Source organism: Crocodylus siamensis, chromosome 9 (genome assembly GCF_052110815.1).
Source record: "Crocodylus siamensis isolate JL-2025a chromosome 9, ASM5211081v1, whole genome shotgun sequence".
Taxonomy (NCBI): domain Eukaryota; kingdom Metazoa; phylum Chordata; order Crocodylia; family Crocodylidae; genus Crocodylus; species Crocodylus siamensis.
Window position 1 is genome coordinate 5,528,706 of NC_143403.1, and position 17,383 is coordinate 5,546,088.

Consider the following 17,383-nt stretch of genomic DNA (forward strand, 5'->3'; position numbering starts at 1 on the left):
CCTTCCTCACCAGGGAAGGCTACTTATTTTCTCACTGGCAACAAAACCAGCAGCCTTTTAAGAGGCTCAGGACAAACTGTGTAGCTGATTACCAGGAGCAAGAGCTGTGTCACCTCTGGAGACAAAAGAAACCTCTCCAGGTCTAGGACAGCGTGCTCACACCCTCCTCACTCAAAGGCGGTTTTGCTTGAGTGCGGAGTAACATGCTCAGAATGGGTACCAAAACCAACGTGCATGTTCACCCAGGATAATTTGATTTTGCAAGGCAAATAATGTGCAGAAAGGAACGGAAACGTCATGCTTCCAAGTTCAGCCTCCTCCTAATGCTTTTCTTGGGGTAAAAGCCAGGTAAGCAGCTAAAATCTTTTGATATGCTGCAATGGATTAATCTCCAAATGTACAGTAGGGAAAGAATAATCATGCCTAACTAAATATAAAACCTTTTGGTCATGTCTTCAGATGGTGACACTCAGTAAAGCTCCACTAGACTTCAGCAAATCTGCTCCAAGTGAAGCTAGCTGAGGCTATAGCCCTTTCTTTTCAACTGATTGCACAGTTATTTCCAATAGCAAACTGCAAGCCCTAGGTCCGGTAAGTGGGAATGCTGAGATATTTGCATTTGAATAGAACGTAAGAGCCCAAAATCCCAATGATGCTATTCACTTCTCATTTATGTCACCATGTAAGAAGTAACTTTAGTATCATTGGCAGTGCCACCACAACATATTTTACAGTACAGGAAATAGAGCTATAATGCCTTATATAAATATCTATTTAATCACAGTATTTAGCTAGATTTGTTCCAATAGACAAGCAACACGCGTACTCCACATTGAGACTAAAATATAGACTGCAGCAAATGAAAAGGACAGCGAATGGACAAAATGACCTTTATGCAACTCTATAAATACATCAGATTTGACATGGGTCTGGGAGTTAGGCAATGGGAAGATAGCTAATTTATTACCAATGGCCATAGCCGTTTCCAAGGCATCTCCTGTCACCATCTTCACCGATACCCCTGACTCAAACAGGACCTGGACTGCTTCCTTCACTCCAGCTCTTGGAGGGTCAATTATTCCAACCAGGCCTAAAAATGTCAGTCTGCCAAGTTCTGGACCTGAAGCCAAGGCAAGGACTAAACAGAAAGCAAAGATCCAGTTAGTCCCCATCAGCTTCCAGATCTGAATCTATACTGTGCATTCAGCTTAGTACAAAGGGGCTGGAGCCATATACATGGGAAGGCAGAAGCGGTAATGATGCCAGGCCATCGAGACCCACTGAATAATTGATGGCTTCCTGCCACTGGGCAAGCTCTTCTTCATGTGCGCTGCCACCACACTTTGCAAGTCACGTGCTGAAGCCAAGTAAGAGTCAAACTCAGAGCAAGATCTATCTTTCCCTTTACAAATATGGAGCCAGACCAACCCCACATGACAAATCTGGTGCCAAAGTCAAAGCCCAAACATGCTGTGTGTGGCTGGTGATAAAGCTTCTCTGAAGGTGAAGCTTGGTTGCAGATGTGATTGCAACATTGAGGGTTTGTCTCATTAACGAAACTGGCAGATGGTATCTCAGACAAATGAAGTCATTCATGGAGGAGGAACATGCAGGCCTTTGCCTTCGGTTCCTCTGCATTTCTCTGATTCAAATCACCGATGAATGATTAGAAGAAAAACAAGGACAAGCCCTTTGGCAAAGCCGGCGAGTATAAAAAGACGTCAGGCAGCAGTTACTGGTGTGACTGAGGATACCTGATGTGTGCCATGGTGATGACCCCCAACACCTCTTCTCCTTGATAGGGGCTGAAGTATTCGTGCCCACATTTTGAATGCAAGATCTGAAGAAGTTGGGGGTTAGGACTGTCTTAAAGCCAAGCAGAGTCATTGTAGACAGGGCAAGGAAGAAATAAATCAGTCAAGGTAGGAGGGGGTGGGAGGAGGATTCCCTAGAGATGTGTTTGGTGCTGCTTTATCTGCAGCTGCTCCATGATTCACTAGAGAAATGAACAGGTGTTCACATTGGTTTAATGGTCCACTGACCTCTCAGGCCTAAAGATCCCATTCTTTTCTCCTCCTGGACATAGATGGCTTTCTGCTGTGGTGTAAGTAGCACCGAGATGCCCCCACTGTTATACATGGTACAATAGCGAATCACTTCTTCAAAGGCTCCCTTCATAAAGTAAATTTCCTGTTCCTTTTAACATATAAAAAGTATTGCCTGTTAAATGATTTGCCTCCTAGATACAGGCACGCTTTTTTTTTATGATCAGGTCGTGTTTTAGGGCATTTATAAACATGCTTTGGGAGTTGGGGAGGGGACACTTAAATTAAAGCACCTGGAGTGCTTTGTGCATCAGGGTTCCCATGCTGAAAAATGGTGGCGGGGTGCTTTAACTAAAGCTCATTGAACAAGCTGTAGTTAAAGCACCCCCACCACCATTTTTCAGTGCAGAGATGCTGATACACATGACGCTGGAGTCTGCTGAAGCACAGTAATTCCCAGGCTCCAGCAGACTTGATTAATCGAGTCTGCTCTGATGTGCTGTAATTACAGTGCGTTGAAGCAGCCTCGCCGCACATGTATAGGTGCCCTTAGAGAATGCAATGTTTATGCTGTGATTATTTTTTACATTGCACAGGGATATACCCAGACATGGGTGATCTGATAGCAAAGGCTCTGTTCTTTTTAAAGCTAGGGAATAATGTGAGTGCATGCTCAAGTTAAAGGTGGAGGGTAGGGAAAGGAGATTTACATTTTCATTTAAAGTGTTGCTATAGTATTACCACTGAATTTTAATGAAAAAGTTCATTGACCAGTTTATAGCTGGTTGACCACAAGGATGACTGTTTCCTAAAAAAAAAATAAAATCCATTGAAAATCATCCTGTTACTCTCTGATATTTAGAATTTGTATGTAAAATATCATTGCAATTGGCAGTTTTGGCATTTTCTGGCCAATTGTCCTGACAACATTTTAAAACACACCATCTACCAGTGTATGAAAGACTATCTGTGCCTATCCCTATGAGACTTCTATTCAGTGGACTGTTCACACATGCAATTAGAAACATAAAAACAGTAAGCAGAACTGGTTATACCTGATTTTTCAATATACATTTTACTGCCATCCACTTTTGTTCGGAGCTAAATGGGATTTCCTTCTTTCTTATATAAATATCTTTTATATCATTTAATTCCATCTGAAATAAAGGAAACAAATAGGTTGTTGTAACCTGAACAAAGCCAGCTGTTTGCATGCATCCTACACAGCCCCTTTATACACAAGCATTGGTCTATTAGCGCATATCTCTACATAGTATGTTTCATAGCCAAGGACAAAGAAGCATAGAAAGATTAAGGCCTTCTATTCCATAAGCATCTGCTCGCAGTGGGCATCCAATCTAAGACCCTGTTGTGAACATAGCTTCCCTGAGACATACACTGGACATCCTGAAAATGGAGGCTACTAGAACAGTGAACGAGCTAGAAAGAAAAAGGTGTCTTGACTCCTGGTATTGTTCTTAAACTCTAAGCCTGTGGGCATGTCTACATGTGCATTTACTGTGGTTTTTCTGTCGTCTTCTATACGTGCAGGCATTACAGTGCAGTAACACTGTGTGTAGACTGACTTGGGACTAAAGTTAGTCACAAGTCAGTCCACATGCATAGGGTTACTGGGCAGTAAGGCGTCTACATTTGCCTTATTGCGCAGTAGCTACTCAGGCGTAAATTTGCTACCTGCATCATGCAGGTAGCAAATTTACACCCAAGTAAGCATAAATCACCATAGTTACCACACAGCACAGATGTGCCCATGTAGACATGTGCCTGTACTTCACAGTAATTTTTGGTAACTGTGCAGTAATCTAAGTTATTGCACAGTACCTGTGCATGTGTAGACGTGCCCTGTACTTCTGTTATCTCATACCCAATTCACCGCAAAGGAGAGGGAGATGTCAAATAATGGGCTGAATAAGCTATCGCTGTAGATGTGTTAATTTGTTTCCTGAAAACGAAGCAAACAAAGGAAGTTATTGCCAAAACCTCCTTCAGCTGTTCAGTGTGAATAGTCCAAACTTAAACACAAGCTGAATAGAAAAATGAGCTGCATGCCCTTCCTTGAAACAGTGATATTCTGATATGCCTTTTAGGGCTTGTTTCCTGTTGTCCTGGTTGACTGCACTTGAACACTCACTCAACTCCTGTGTTTTCAAGCCATAGTGGTAGCGTTTGTACAGCTGAACAAATCAAGTCTGGCTCTGGACAGCTCTCTGCACTCTTTGCAAGATCATCAATAGGACATTCAGCAGAATGCCTTGTTTTTACACTTTTGTGGGCAAATAGGTCAGAAACTAATGGGTGATCGAGCTACAGGAAGACCGCATGCCGTTGCCTCTAATTTGTCTGGTGCCTGTTCATTTTCTTCCTGCTTTTTGCAGGACAACTGAAAGCCAGCCTGGTTCAACCCCGAAGAAATCCATTGTGCAGCGTAATTACCTAGAGCAATCAGGCAAGGCTGTTATTATTTTGTCACTGGAACACAATGTGTGGATGTATTGGTCAGCTGCATAAGGTATGCATGGATGTGAGTTGGGGTAGAAAAGAGAAGACACTTAAAATAAGGATCAAAAACACAGTGACAGGGTCTTGAAATCCATCTGTTCAATTGCTAATTACAATCGATAATGTTCTATGAATTTTACCCCATTAAATCTCCTCCCACCCCCCTTTTTGGAGAATTTCTGGGATAATAAAGGATCCCATTCTCTCTCTCTCTCTCTTCACAGCACTCATAAGAAATCTGCCATTTTACTAATGACATAAATCTTGATCCTAACGTGAAGAAATCTGCAAAAGACAAACCCACGCTCAAAATCCTACCTTCATAGCAAGAGCGACGAGAGCCCCTTCCGTTGGCTGACCCATCACAATATTTTTTCGAATAATAGCATTATTGGCTATACAGCCAGCCTAAAAATGACACATCCGCACACGTTATTTTCTCAGTATCAAATACTATACATTTCATTATACTGAGGAACAACCAGAATAGGGCAGATCAATGATATCCATACTGGGGCAACCTTTGATTCACATCAGGTAGAGTCTACATTAAGGATGTGGTGGCAATCAGACCCCAGATACTTTAAGACTCATGTTCAGGATTGGCCTAAAGGCTGACGGTAGAATATGGATCAATGGCACAGGGGTGTAGCTTGCTTAACACTTGTTTTCCAGCTGTTTAAGTTGGTCTAATAAAAGATATCAGATTCACCCAAAGAACCTTGTCTGATCATTGGCACAGACACGTCAGAAGCTTTTGGTCCAAACTAGCAGCACCTTCCCTCGAGATCAGCTGCTGCACTTTCGGTAGCGGTAGAATTGGGCAATATGTTTTAGCATTGGTGAAATTTCAAATCTTGGAATATTTTTGATGATGTCTTTTTACTTTCCCTTGCTTTTTGGATCATCTCAGACAATCAGACATGGAGAAGCAATCCCTAATGATAATTGCTCTAAAACACAAAACAAATCTGAGGGGTGGGGTAGGGACTAAGCCCATGTGTTTCAGCTTGCACAAGCAAATAGCTGGTAGCAGCATGCAACTCATGAGTGTGTAAAGTTGCACAGATGTCTCTTCAAAACTTGCATTCCTTCCCATATGTTTGCTTCCACTAGAGAAACTGCCTAACTAACTGGCTGAAGTTTGGAAACCAACTACCTTCTAAAAGGTACTTGAAAACCCCAAACCTAATACATTTCTTTACACATCACCAATGCACAAACTTCTTTCTGCAACTGTAAAGTATTTCTTCAAGCTAATGATTCAGGCTTCTCCCTAGATACTACCTGTGATTGTCACCTGCTGTCAATCAGGGCTATGCTGGAGACAATCATTACACAAAACCCCTTTGGGACTTGCCTTGGGAGAGCAAGGAAATGTTCATTATTTATTTATTAGATTGACATGCTGCTCTTCCCAACTTTGTCACATTCATTCATATAAGGAAAGCATCCTAAATTATACCTGAATGTAAAGACAGCAGCTTGGTTCACACACTTTACACTTACCTCTACTAGCTTTCCTACGGAGACATTGGAAAATTCCTTTAAGACTTCCTTGGATGGTAAGAGGCATACACTCCCTTTCCCATTGTATCCAACCCCGCTGACCTGGGGGAAATGAATGTGGAAGATGTATAAATAATACTTCCCAATGTCTCACTGAAATGTCCAACTTTCAGTACATTTTTGTTGTACAACCATGTGTCTTTGGGCAGATTTGTAATCATTAGCATTTTTCCAGTAACGATATTTCTAGCTAAGTGGACAAACAATATTCAGTGTTCAACACTGCCTAGGGAAGACTTGTGTTGCCTTAATTTGAATTGACTTGATCTGCCTGGTTTCAAAAGGTTGCTTCTAGTGCCATCTTTGGGCCCGAATTTAGCTAGACACATATATATATATATATAGATTTTACCACCTGACATATGACATCACACAAGCTCATAGTCCTGCATTGAGAGTGCTGTGTTATTGGCTAGTGCCGGTGAAATTCATCTTTATCTTTGCCTGGCAACATTTTGTGCCTACTTTGCATTAGTACAAAAGATGATGTGGAGTAAGGCAGCAGAGAACGAGGCCTTAACTAGCAAAAAAAGTGTAAGGAATGTGTCACCCCGTTATAAATCTTCCTGTGAGAAATGCAAAGAACAGCACTTGGACTGGGGACAAGACTAAGTCATTATTCCAGCTTTTGCATTTATGCTGATATTTGTGGAGTGGAGTGTGTGCAATGCACGTGCCGTTTCAGTGCACATGCTCATTCAAGTATAGCATGCTCACTGTGAGGAGGTAAGTGCATGAGCGGCTTTTGTGAATATAGGCCCGCTTTCTGCACTCCTTAAGCAACTCAAGTCATTTATTTTAGTGGCTAGAATAGAGCCTAGGGCAGGAATGCTAATTCTCATACCCAGACTGATCTACAATCCTGGCTTGCCCAAAGCTGGCCAGTTTGGGCCCATAGTGATGCAAGTGAGAGCTGTCCCTTGGGTGTTTGAATGGAGAAGTCTTCCTAATATGACCGGTCATACCTCTGCCTGAAATCCATCTGAGGTTACGAGCTGAGTGACCGTCATCTCGTTGGCCGTCAGCGTGCCCGTCTTGTCTGAACAGATGACGTTGCAGCACCCTGACACAAGGAAAGTTTCCATCAGAACGAACCACATGTGCAAGGGGACAACTTGAAATGCTGCAACATGTTCGTATGTCAGAAACACCAGCCAGTACTGGGCAAAGGACTCGCCAGAGTCAAAGAACAATGTACAAAAAGCTGGGGGAGCTTCCTGGAGAAAAATTCAGTCCAAATATAACTATGCCTCTTTAGTAGTTGAATAGCACATTGTGCTACCATGGGTAGGATTTGGGGCCAGCCTCTGGCAAGTGAGAGCTGATGAAAGATTGAATCAGTCACAGGGTAGATAGCTTCTCAGGATTCATTGCCTCCTCTGAACTAAGTGATGCCTCTGAGCAAGATCACACTCCCGTGAAACAGCCACTGATGCACTGGGAGGAAAGATGGGGTTTCATTTTTTAAAGCCCTTTTCCACCGCAGATGTCCTCTATGACCTGAGGCAAATCAATCACTTAACCTTTCCGTGCCTTTCATTTGCCCATCTACAAAATGAGCAGAAAAGCACTTCTCTTCCTCACTGGAGTGATAGAAGGATAGGCACATTAATGACTGCAAAACTTTCTGATACCTCAGCAGCAGATCCCAGATACGCACCTCTAGCAGAGTTATGGGATGCTGAGAGAAGCAATCACACATCCCAAAGGGTGGAAATCATAGAGAGTTTCATTCAACCATGTAGAAGTATTTTGGGTCCTGCTTCTCATATACATTAGGTCCCTTACCACCACTCCACCAGTTTAAATGCATTGTAAAGTAGGAGCTAACTGAGCAAGTTAAATCAATGCGCCAATAAGCCCAGTTTACACCACGAGAGAGGGGGAAAGGGGCATTAGCATAGAGAAAAATTCACCCCTCTAATTTTAATCTCGTAACTTGCTAAATCTGTTTCACTGCTTTGGAGCTGGTGAAACGGGCTGAATTTAGCTGAATTACAGGCCAATCTACTTTATTCCATGGGTTTCAAGTCCAACATTCATCATCCTCCCCAGCATCTAACTGCAGTTTTGGAGAAGTGGTCCAGAGTGAAATCACTTCCTTTAATTAGTGGGAGGTTTGATATTTTTAGAATTAAAAAAAAAGGGCTGGATAAAGATGGGAACATCTGTTGCTCCCCAGATTTTGAATGTAGGTAAGCCTAGATGAGCCCTGCTTGCTGTCACCCCTGGGCATCACTGCCGAGGTCCCAGTTATTGGCTGGCACAGGCCATTCAAAACTAGAATTCATTTGGTTTTGTGTCTGGTTAAAGCAGGACGTCATGTAGAAAATGGTGCTAGGACTCCCTTGCTGCTTAGCAAGCCAGACCTCTGACAAAGGCAAAACTCCCAGGGGACAGATCCAAGGATGCAGTCATTCTGGGATAGTATGATATTCTGAGATAGTAGGATATGATGTGACGTATGATATATGATATGATACTTCATACCATATCATATCATATATCACATATCATATGTGATATATCATATATTGTATGTCATGCCATATAAGATATGATATGTGATATGATATTCTGGTATAGTACAGTATCTGGTAAGGGGAGGTATTTGGAAGATAAAAGGAGCCAGAAGAATAGCAGCAAAGTTGCAGCTGAGTCAGTCATGCCCATTGATCAACTGCAGAGAGCTGCTTTCCAAGTGAGGTGCCAAGCAGGAACAGCCTCTGGAGCAAAAGTTGGGGGAGGAAGCGAAGGAACAGATCTAAGGGTATATAAGCAGGCCTGAAAAAGAAAGGAGAGCTGGCTCCATGAATGTCAAGGACTGAAAGAGTGAAGGGAAACTTCGAACTGGTCCTGAGGGCTGCTGTAGTGCCCTGGGAAATTACAGGGAGGAGTGAGAAATGTCGGTGGGAGTGGAGATGAGGCGTGAGCTTATTCCAGGGAATTTGGACTATTTATTGGCTCTCTCATTCAAGTCACAGGCTTGCAGTCAGCTGGTGCCAGGTGCCCTGAGCAAGCAGGTAGCCATGCATGCAGTCACTGCTTTGACCGCATGCAGGGGACAGGCAGATGCCTTACCCAGCGTCTCCACTATGGGCAGCTTCTTCACGATCACTCTTTTCTTGGCCATCCTCAAAACGCCAAGGACCAGCGTCACCGTGACCACTATCGGGAGGCCCTCTGGGATGGCAGCCACAGCCAGGCTGGGTTTCAGTAAAGAGAGACAAGACTTTCCATTACAATGTGTTCAAACTGCCCTGTGCTGCACCCACCACCTAACTGCATGTTGCAAATCAATGTTTCTGCACCGCATGAGATGGGACTCTTGCCTCAAAAGATAAGATCGGGACTGGAAATAGATTGAACTTGGGTTTCCCACATGTTAAGGACTCCTATTTTGCCATTCTCTCTCTTACCAGAAAGAAGTCTATTCTGGTTTCTTGCTCCTTCTCACACTAACCAATGCCCTAGATCTGTGAAACACTTCAGTGAAACAGCATTTTCCAACTGAAACTGTTTCATCACACATTTTTGCCTAAGAACTAATCAGCATCTTGCACTCCAACAGGAACGTCACCGCTCAGCACCGAGGAAATCCAGGGTCACAACCCATTCAAACGTGCCATTCAAACCTAGAGACCACTCCTAAAATCCTGACTTCAATCCTTTTCTTCTTCCTCACTTTGTAGTGACCCTGGAACCAAACTAGTTTCTCTTCTTTTCTGTTTGAATGCAAAATACTAGAAAAATAATGATCTTGGGGCCATGGTAACACTTAACGTACTTTTCCCAAGTCTTACCCAAACAGATGGTTCTCTGTATTTATTTAAGGGGCTGTGCACGCACTTTCATATCACATCAAAATATAACTTTCCTTGCCTTATAGACAACTTCATCAGATAAGACCAACAAGGCTAATATTTGCAGATGTAACACTCCCTCTTACTTTATAGCATAGGTATGGTGGGACACGTACGATGGGAAGTAGGAACGTGGGTGGGGAAGCCTGAGTTTAGATATGCCTTGCTGAAGGAGCACATTCACAATGCAGTTCTGATGCCAATGCAATAATGCACTGGTAAAATAAAACCAGAAATAAAACTTCAAACCTGCTTTTATTTCCTTCATTTGTCATTGAAGAAATAGTACATTCTTTCACCCTTGCTCTAAATCTACTGAAGTGAATTTATCATAGAGAGGTACGGCTGGAAGGGACCTCAAGAGGTCATCGAGTCCAAGTGGTAAAACTCCTACTAATTTCGTAGGCTGAGGATCAACAGCTATACTGAAGAGCTTACATGAGTAGCAAATTCTGTTCTGGACAAAGAAAAATTGCCCTCTGTTGTCTCTGTGTCAGCCACTTGAATGAGAAATGTTGTTGAGAGAGAGATTTTATTGCACGTAAGAAAGCAAGGAGTCTTTTCAATCCTCACCTAACTCCAATAGTAAACATGCTGAGCAGATGTTTTCCTTGCAACCAGCCAATGAGCATTATTAAACCTAGAATGGAGAAAAAACAATATCAATCGAACTTTTTAGGGAATGCCATCTTCTTCTCCTCCAGCTACCTTTGCATCTGAGTGCCCAGCTTTTGACTGCTCCGGCCCCAGAGCCAGTCAGACGTCCGTAACCGAACGCGAGTAGAGTTCTCACGAACTCACCGATTATGCCAAAGGAGAAGAGGGTAAGCTGTTTCCCCAGCTGATCCATGCTTTTCTGCAGAGGAGTTTTAGGTGTCTGGAAACATGAATGAAAATAATGCCTGTTACATAAAACGTGATGTGTGTCTAGAATTGAGGACAAAATGAATATGCCAGTCATCACTCCTGCAGCGCCAAGTAAGCCCAAACTGAGATTAGACGTGGATCAGGCATTGTTGCAACACGCACACATAGCCCCTACCTTCAGGAGCCTAAGTCTAAATGCACAAGACAGGCCAGAAAGTTAAATGCTTCGAAGTGGGAGCTGAAAGCTGCATGCATACATTTGATATTATACAGTCCCTGGATAAAATGCAGAAGCCGTGTTATCTCGAAGCTGGAACCCCCTCCAGTTAAATTCCCCATTCTCTAGGCTGCACAGGCAGTGAATGGCCCTGGTTTCTCTTCTGCACCATGGCACAGCCTGAAGAGACGGGATGGAGAGGGCTGCCAGAACAGCCCAAACCCAGGTCAGACAGTAGTAGAGACTCAAACCAGCTCTCCCTCATGCCATGCCAAAACACAGTGGACTCCTATATTTTAATAAAAGCGTGCAGACGCTGATGCCACAGAGCCCCCGCAGGATAGCTACCGCCCTCGTCCAACAAAACCGAGTTCATTTCCCTTACCTCCTCTGCTTGCATCATTTTGAACACTTCTCCAAACTGCGAGTTTTTGCCAGTTCCAATAACCACTCCCTGAATTAGGGCGAGAGAGAGAAGTCACGCCTGTTGTCAACTTTACTTAAGACATGTTGCGGCGACATAGCAGTGGAGCGCATAGAGGACTCACTTTTCCCGTCCCATACCGCACCAGGGTTCCCATGAAAACAACATTACTTAGTGTCGTTATGTCCCCAGCTTCCACTAAGGTACCATCAGTCTTGCTACAAGGCTCAGCTTCGCCAGTAAAACTGGATTCATCCACCAACAGGTCTGTAACCTAATTAAAAAAGTAAGTGTTCATGGCTTTTCACCCAGCATTGATTACTGCATGTTATCCCTTATGCATGAGCTGGAGCTTACCTCTATCAGTCTGAGATCTGCAGGAACCCTGTCTCCAACAGAAAGACACACGATATCTCCCGGGACAAGTTCCCGTGCAAGAAGATGGTGCAGTTTCCCTTCCCTTATGCTGCGTTACATTGAAAATGAATGTAAATAGCATTAGTTGTAGCAGCCCCACAGTTTGCTAGGGAAAGAGGAGGAGAACTTCTCCCCCATCCTAAAAAATGAACATGCTAAGGAAAGGCAATTATGTCCCTACTCTGAGTACACTCTCAATCTGTAAACAGAAGGCTGGATTTGGAAACTGGATTTCAATAGTATGTTCATTTAACTCAAGTGTCTACAACTAGAGAATTATCCCTGCTATTTGAGCTTACATGCAGCTTCAATATCCTGTAAGACTCAGCAGACTGTTGAAAGGTAGAATTATGGTTGATTTTTTGGGGGTTTTTTTTTTTTGGTATTGTTGTCCTACATGTTTGACCTTCAAAAGATTTGGTGCCTCTTTAACGCAATTCACTGAAAGAAACAGGTAAAGGTGATCAGAGTATTTGGAAGGTGCAAAGTTGCATGACCTTTAATGTAGAAAAAGCTGCACCTCTTTTTTGATACAATGGTTATAACTTCTCCAGGAACCGCTTATTTCCACTGGCTATGTAAGACCTGATTTTCAGAGATAACTATAGCAAAATGGGCTTGTAAACTGGAGAGCACTCAGGCGAGTCAGATTTGATGAACCAGACACGGCTGTAGACTTCAGTGCAATGTAGACTTGTGGTACATACAGAAATGCTTTTCAAAATTTGGCACGTGCAATTGCATGCATTAACATGTAGCTAATTTATTCCCAAGTGCCTATCTAGGCATGTAAATTGGGTATTTGTATATTGGTGTTAATTTGCATATACATATGTTTATGTGTATACAGAAATCTCAGCTTGTAAAAAGACAGACAACCCATTAGGCTCAGTCTCACAGTGCAAAGCTATAATAAAGTCAGAAGATATACTTAATCTGGGATTCTCCTGCCTCGGAGAATCTACAGGAGCGCAAAGGGCATATTTATGCCTTCCCTACACCCTAGTCATCTCCAGGTAATGGATTCACTTTTGTGGGTCGCTAGCAGCTAAACAACCTTCTGGTTGCGGTAATCTATATCTGGAGACCAGTCTGGCATTCAGCCAGCCAGGATGGTGGGCAGGTCACAAAGATGACCTGAAGGCATTCATTCTTGCCACTGCTTTTTCACCATGTGCAGCGTAGCCATCCTGGAGTGAGGCTGTTCAATAGGATGGATCTGTGGGTGCATGCTAGGTACTACTTTGCAAATCTAGTCCTTGCTATTCTTGAAACTGTATAAACTGTCTTTGGATGTGCCTAGTATATGATATAATAAAAGAAAACACAACTGCAAATTATTCTGAGCATGCAGTTATCAGGCCAAACAAAGGAAGGAGAAAGAACAGAATAAGGAGCAATGGTCTTGAGTTGCGATGTTGCAAGTTAAGTTAGATATTAGGAAAAACTCTCTCACTAGGAGGGTAGTAAAGCACTGGAACAGGTGACCCAAAGGGTTTTGTGGAGTATCCATCCTTGGAGGTTTTTAAGACTGGGATGATGTAGTTGGGGCTGGTCCTGCTTGGAGCAGGAATTGGACTCGATGTGACCTCCCAAGATCCCTTCAACCCTCATTTTCTATGATTCTATCAAATAATGATCTGATAGCATGAGAAATATGACTTTCCCCACCCCCTATAGTGATTTAGCAAAGGTTGGGAAGCCTAAACATTATGCGAACCCTTCATATGCTAATACAGTCATTTCCATATGCACATTTGGGAAACCAACATTTGATTTATAGGAATGGCTGGACTCTTAGCATTATAGCCCACATCTACTGCTTTGCAGTACTTGTGCCCACACCCCTGCAAAGCGTTGGTATCACACGCAGGATCTTCAGCTCTCAAACCCCAGGCCTGAGCTAAAGGAGAACTCCCATAGCCACGAATAACCAGAGCTCTGTAGTCACAGAGGTGAGTTATCATGGGAGATATAATTGTATGCATGCAGGGTGCTCATGTCCCATCCAGAGACAGGCTTATCGCTTATTTGGTTTTGAAGCTCCCTGCATGTGCAAACATTGCCTTCGTTATCTGCTTCGCTGCCCAGAACTTAAACGAATAGGTATGTACAACATACCAGTTACACTCTGGAGGGACTAGCTTGTTGAGCTCTTCCAAAGATTTTTCAGAGCGATATTCCTGATAAGAAAGTAGCACAGAATAAAGTCACAAAAGCAGGATGGCTTCCAACGACGCTATAAATTGAGCTGGAAAGCTACGCTACGAGGTTTCGCTCATGACATACCTGGATGAAGGCCACCGTAACCACAATTAGCACGGCCTAAGAAGAAAAAGGTAGTAAATTCTTGGGCATGTGGACTACAGCTAACAACATGCTAGCGTGGACGGGGCAGTCGCTTACCATTGCAATGCTCACAGCATCCTCGTACTCTTTTGTGATGACACTCACTAAGGCAGAAGCCAGCAGCAGCAGAATCAGCGGGTTCTTAAACTAAAAACCAAAATGGGCTTTTTTTTTAATTGTGCATGAAAAATCCAGCACTAAAGGTGAACCGAGAAGCAGTTTAAGGCCAGACTTCATTCAAAACAGCCAGGATCACATAATTTGCATTGAAATCCCCCCTAAGACTCCCCAGCAGCATCCGTCTGTAATCATTGACTTGGGGAAATTAAATCCAGTCTGCTACCTTTCAATCTAATCCTACTTAGCTTGCTCATGTGGGCACAGGCGTTGAAGAGCTGGGGCACAGACCAAGAAGATAAGATAAAAGCTCAGTCCACAGCACGTGTGCTTCTGGCTGCTGTTGGCTAGTGAAAGCTTAGTATTTTTGAAATTGAGTTAATTTTAGTAGGTGCTAAATATGAATATGGGGCTTAATTTTAAGCTCCAGTGTGTAAACATCTTAGCTTCACTTAGCTACTTCCACAAGTGATGCAATTAAATTAGGATGAAGGAAAGAGAAGAAAGAAGTCTTTGCTTGCCATGGCAGATGAGTTACGGCTTAACATGTTAAAGGAGCGAAGGCTTGATTCTGTTCCCATTGCAGTCAATGCCACTTCACTGCCACCCTAAGATCCATAGCATTTATTTTACAAGTTTAGTGACATGAATAAACCATGCTGAAATTTAAGTCTGGTTTTAAGGATCGTTCACATTTGTGTGTGAATTACGCGGTCCACCAAAACTGCCAAAGAGACTGAAGCATTGTCAGAAAGTGCAGGTATAACTGAAGAATTAATATGGTAACTTCAAAGGAAAATAACTTGCTAAGAGTCAGGATTAAGGGAAAAAAAAGTTTCAACATGTATTAAAAATTTTTGATTAGGAGTGCAGAACGTGTTAGAAGATTTACTAAGTGTTACGTGCTTAAAGAATATTGATCAGGTCAGATAAAAAATACTGAAATAAAAAGTAACCCTTAAAATAATTAAGGCCTTCGAGATCTGGCTAATATGGAACCAGCAAGAAAAGAAACACAAAACCAGCAAGAAAAGAAATCCCAAAATAATAAATCTGCAACAACAACAACAAAAATCCTGCTCTAAGGTAGGCATGAAAGATAGATAAAACTAATGAGATCCACTGGTGAAAGGAAAATTTAATCTATATCTGCGCAAGGATTACTCAACTGAAGAAGAATAAGATTAAAAATGTCACCCATCCCCATTGCTTGTTTCTGTGGGTTTGTTTGAATCATTGACCTTTCCAAATAATCTGCAGTATCAAATTTATTACCATATCAAAGAGCTGAAAGTCAGCTTTCATCCGAGCTTTAGAGGCCACAGGCATTTTTGCTGAAGGTTTAGTGCTGATCGCTGAACCATATAATAACTCATATCAGGATGAGACCAATTTATTACTTTCCTTCTCAAACCTTTCATTCTTCCGTCACCGGACCATGCTCCAAATGTTAATGCAATCGATACATGAATGACAAAGCTTGTGATTTATGCACACGGCAAAGATCTTTATCTTCAGACACAGCAAATAGGGGTCTTTAGCCTGCAGCGATTTCCCCAGGGATACAGATAGCCCAAGTACTTCTTTAAAGAATGGGGGCTCATGAACCAGTATACGTTTTACCATACAGAATTCAGGATGATGTTTTTTAACAGCTGAGTACTACAGAATTGCAGAAATATATGGCTATCTTGGTTGCTTTATCCAGGCATTAAAAAAATTCACAAAATAGTTACCTGGTCTAGATATTTCTTCCATATTGGCTCTGTATTGTCTACTATAAATTCATTCCAGCCATGGGTCAGCCTGCGATGGAGCACAGATAACTCCGAGAGTCCCGTTTGTAAATCGACCTGGAGGGTGATTAAGATCATAGTGGATAACTGTACAAAGCTACATTAAAAAGCTGTTAATAAGCTTGGACAGAAGTTGGGTCTAATGTTTGACTAAGTGTTAGAGCTGTTTTTTATATGAGATGGGCTGTACAAACTGGAATACTCAGAATGACCTGAAATTGGAGACCAGGAGAGTATGCTACAGTTTTGTCATCTACTGTCCAAGAACCTGCAGAAGAGGCATAAATAAATTAATAAAACCTCCTTCCACATGGACGATTGAACGGCAGATCAAAAAGCAAACATGGGACCGAGTTCTGGATTCACTAGAAAAAAATACTTCAGTGTTTTTCCATATGAAAGAGACAATATTTTAAAAGAAACCAATTGCAACTGCAAGTTTTAAAAGACAGCAAAAGCGGACAATATATGGGAAGTTTAGAAAATACTTTGAATTATGACACTCCTTGCTTCTTTAGTCAGTGGCTTTTGGATTATTAGTCTAATACATCCATGGCCAAGCGTGCGTTCCTCCCAACGTAGTATTAAGTTTCTCCTATGAGAGGAGTTTTAATAGGAATTGAGTAACCATGGTCTGGATTTGAAACACAGATGGAAGCTGAGTCTCTAATAGCTCTCCTGAGTTAGACTCTCTCCTTGTGCTCTTTGTGGGACACCCCACAAATATATATGTGCACCCCAGCTCACCCCTGCCACTTCAGCGAGCACACACAAAGCACACGACTGAGGGCCTGCAAAAGCATCAGGTGGTATTTTGAGGAGGTATCTCCTGGTCTAGACCCATAAGGCAACTTTTCTTGAGATCCTACAACTGCAGTAGGTATAAGTCGTGAACCTGAGGCTATACAACAGCCCACTAAGATGCCACATAAGAACTGAGCTGGAAGACCACATAGCAGGTCAGAGCTGTGCATATTGGATGGACGTTGGCAGAACGGGCCTGAACCGCCTACCTGCTGGTGATAGACAAAGAGTCCCTGAGTCATGAATCATCTGGACGGCTTCAGTAATGGTTCGCCACCATCATTCGTCCCCACAAGGTAACTCCTGTTATTCAGCTCTCATAAAAGTCATCCCAAATTTGAGGGCTCTTCCCAACCCCCCCCCCCCCCCCCCCCCCCAGATCTGCATACCCACAA

The 17,383-nt window shown here is 42.7% G+C and overlaps 1 protein-coding gene across 1 annotated transcript in view; it reads right to left on the reverse strand.

Moving 5' to 3' along the window:
• ATP2C2 (ATPase secretory pathway Ca2+ transporting 2) overlaps window positions 1-17,383 on the reverse strand; it is a 38,895-nt gene that overhangs the window by 6,658 nt on the left and 14,854 nt on the right. Inside the window, exons 3-18 of the mRNA XM_090062371.1 lie at window positions 16,125-16,241; window positions 14,329-14,418; window positions 14,212-14,247; window positions 14,044-14,105; window positions 11,863-11,971; window positions 11,630-11,779; window positions 11,467-11,535; window positions 10,799-10,874; window positions 10,571-10,637; window positions 9,216-9,340; window positions 7,100-7,197; window positions 6,075-6,176; window positions 4,884-4,973; window positions 3,101-3,202; window positions 2,043-2,196; window positions 968-1,138 (exon numbers count right to left, since the gene is read on the reverse strand). Coding sequence (XP_089918497.1) covers window positions 968-1,138; window positions 2,043-2,196; window positions 3,101-3,202; window positions 4,884-4,973; window positions 6,075-6,176; window positions 7,100-7,197; window positions 9,216-9,340; window positions 10,571-10,637; window positions 10,799-10,874; window positions 11,467-11,535; window positions 11,630-11,779; window positions 11,863-11,971; window positions 14,044-14,105; window positions 14,212-14,247; window positions 14,329-14,418; window positions 16,125-16,241 — 1,618 coding nt within the window. The remainder of the gene's footprint in view (window positions 1-967; window positions 1,139-2,042; window positions 2,197-3,100; window positions 3,203-4,883; window positions 4,974-6,074; window positions 6,177-7,099; window positions 7,198-9,215; window positions 9,341-10,570; window positions 10,638-10,798; window positions 10,875-11,466; window positions 11,536-11,629; window positions 11,780-11,862; window positions 11,972-14,043; window positions 14,106-14,211; window positions 14,248-14,328; window positions 14,419-16,124; window positions 16,242-17,383) is intronic.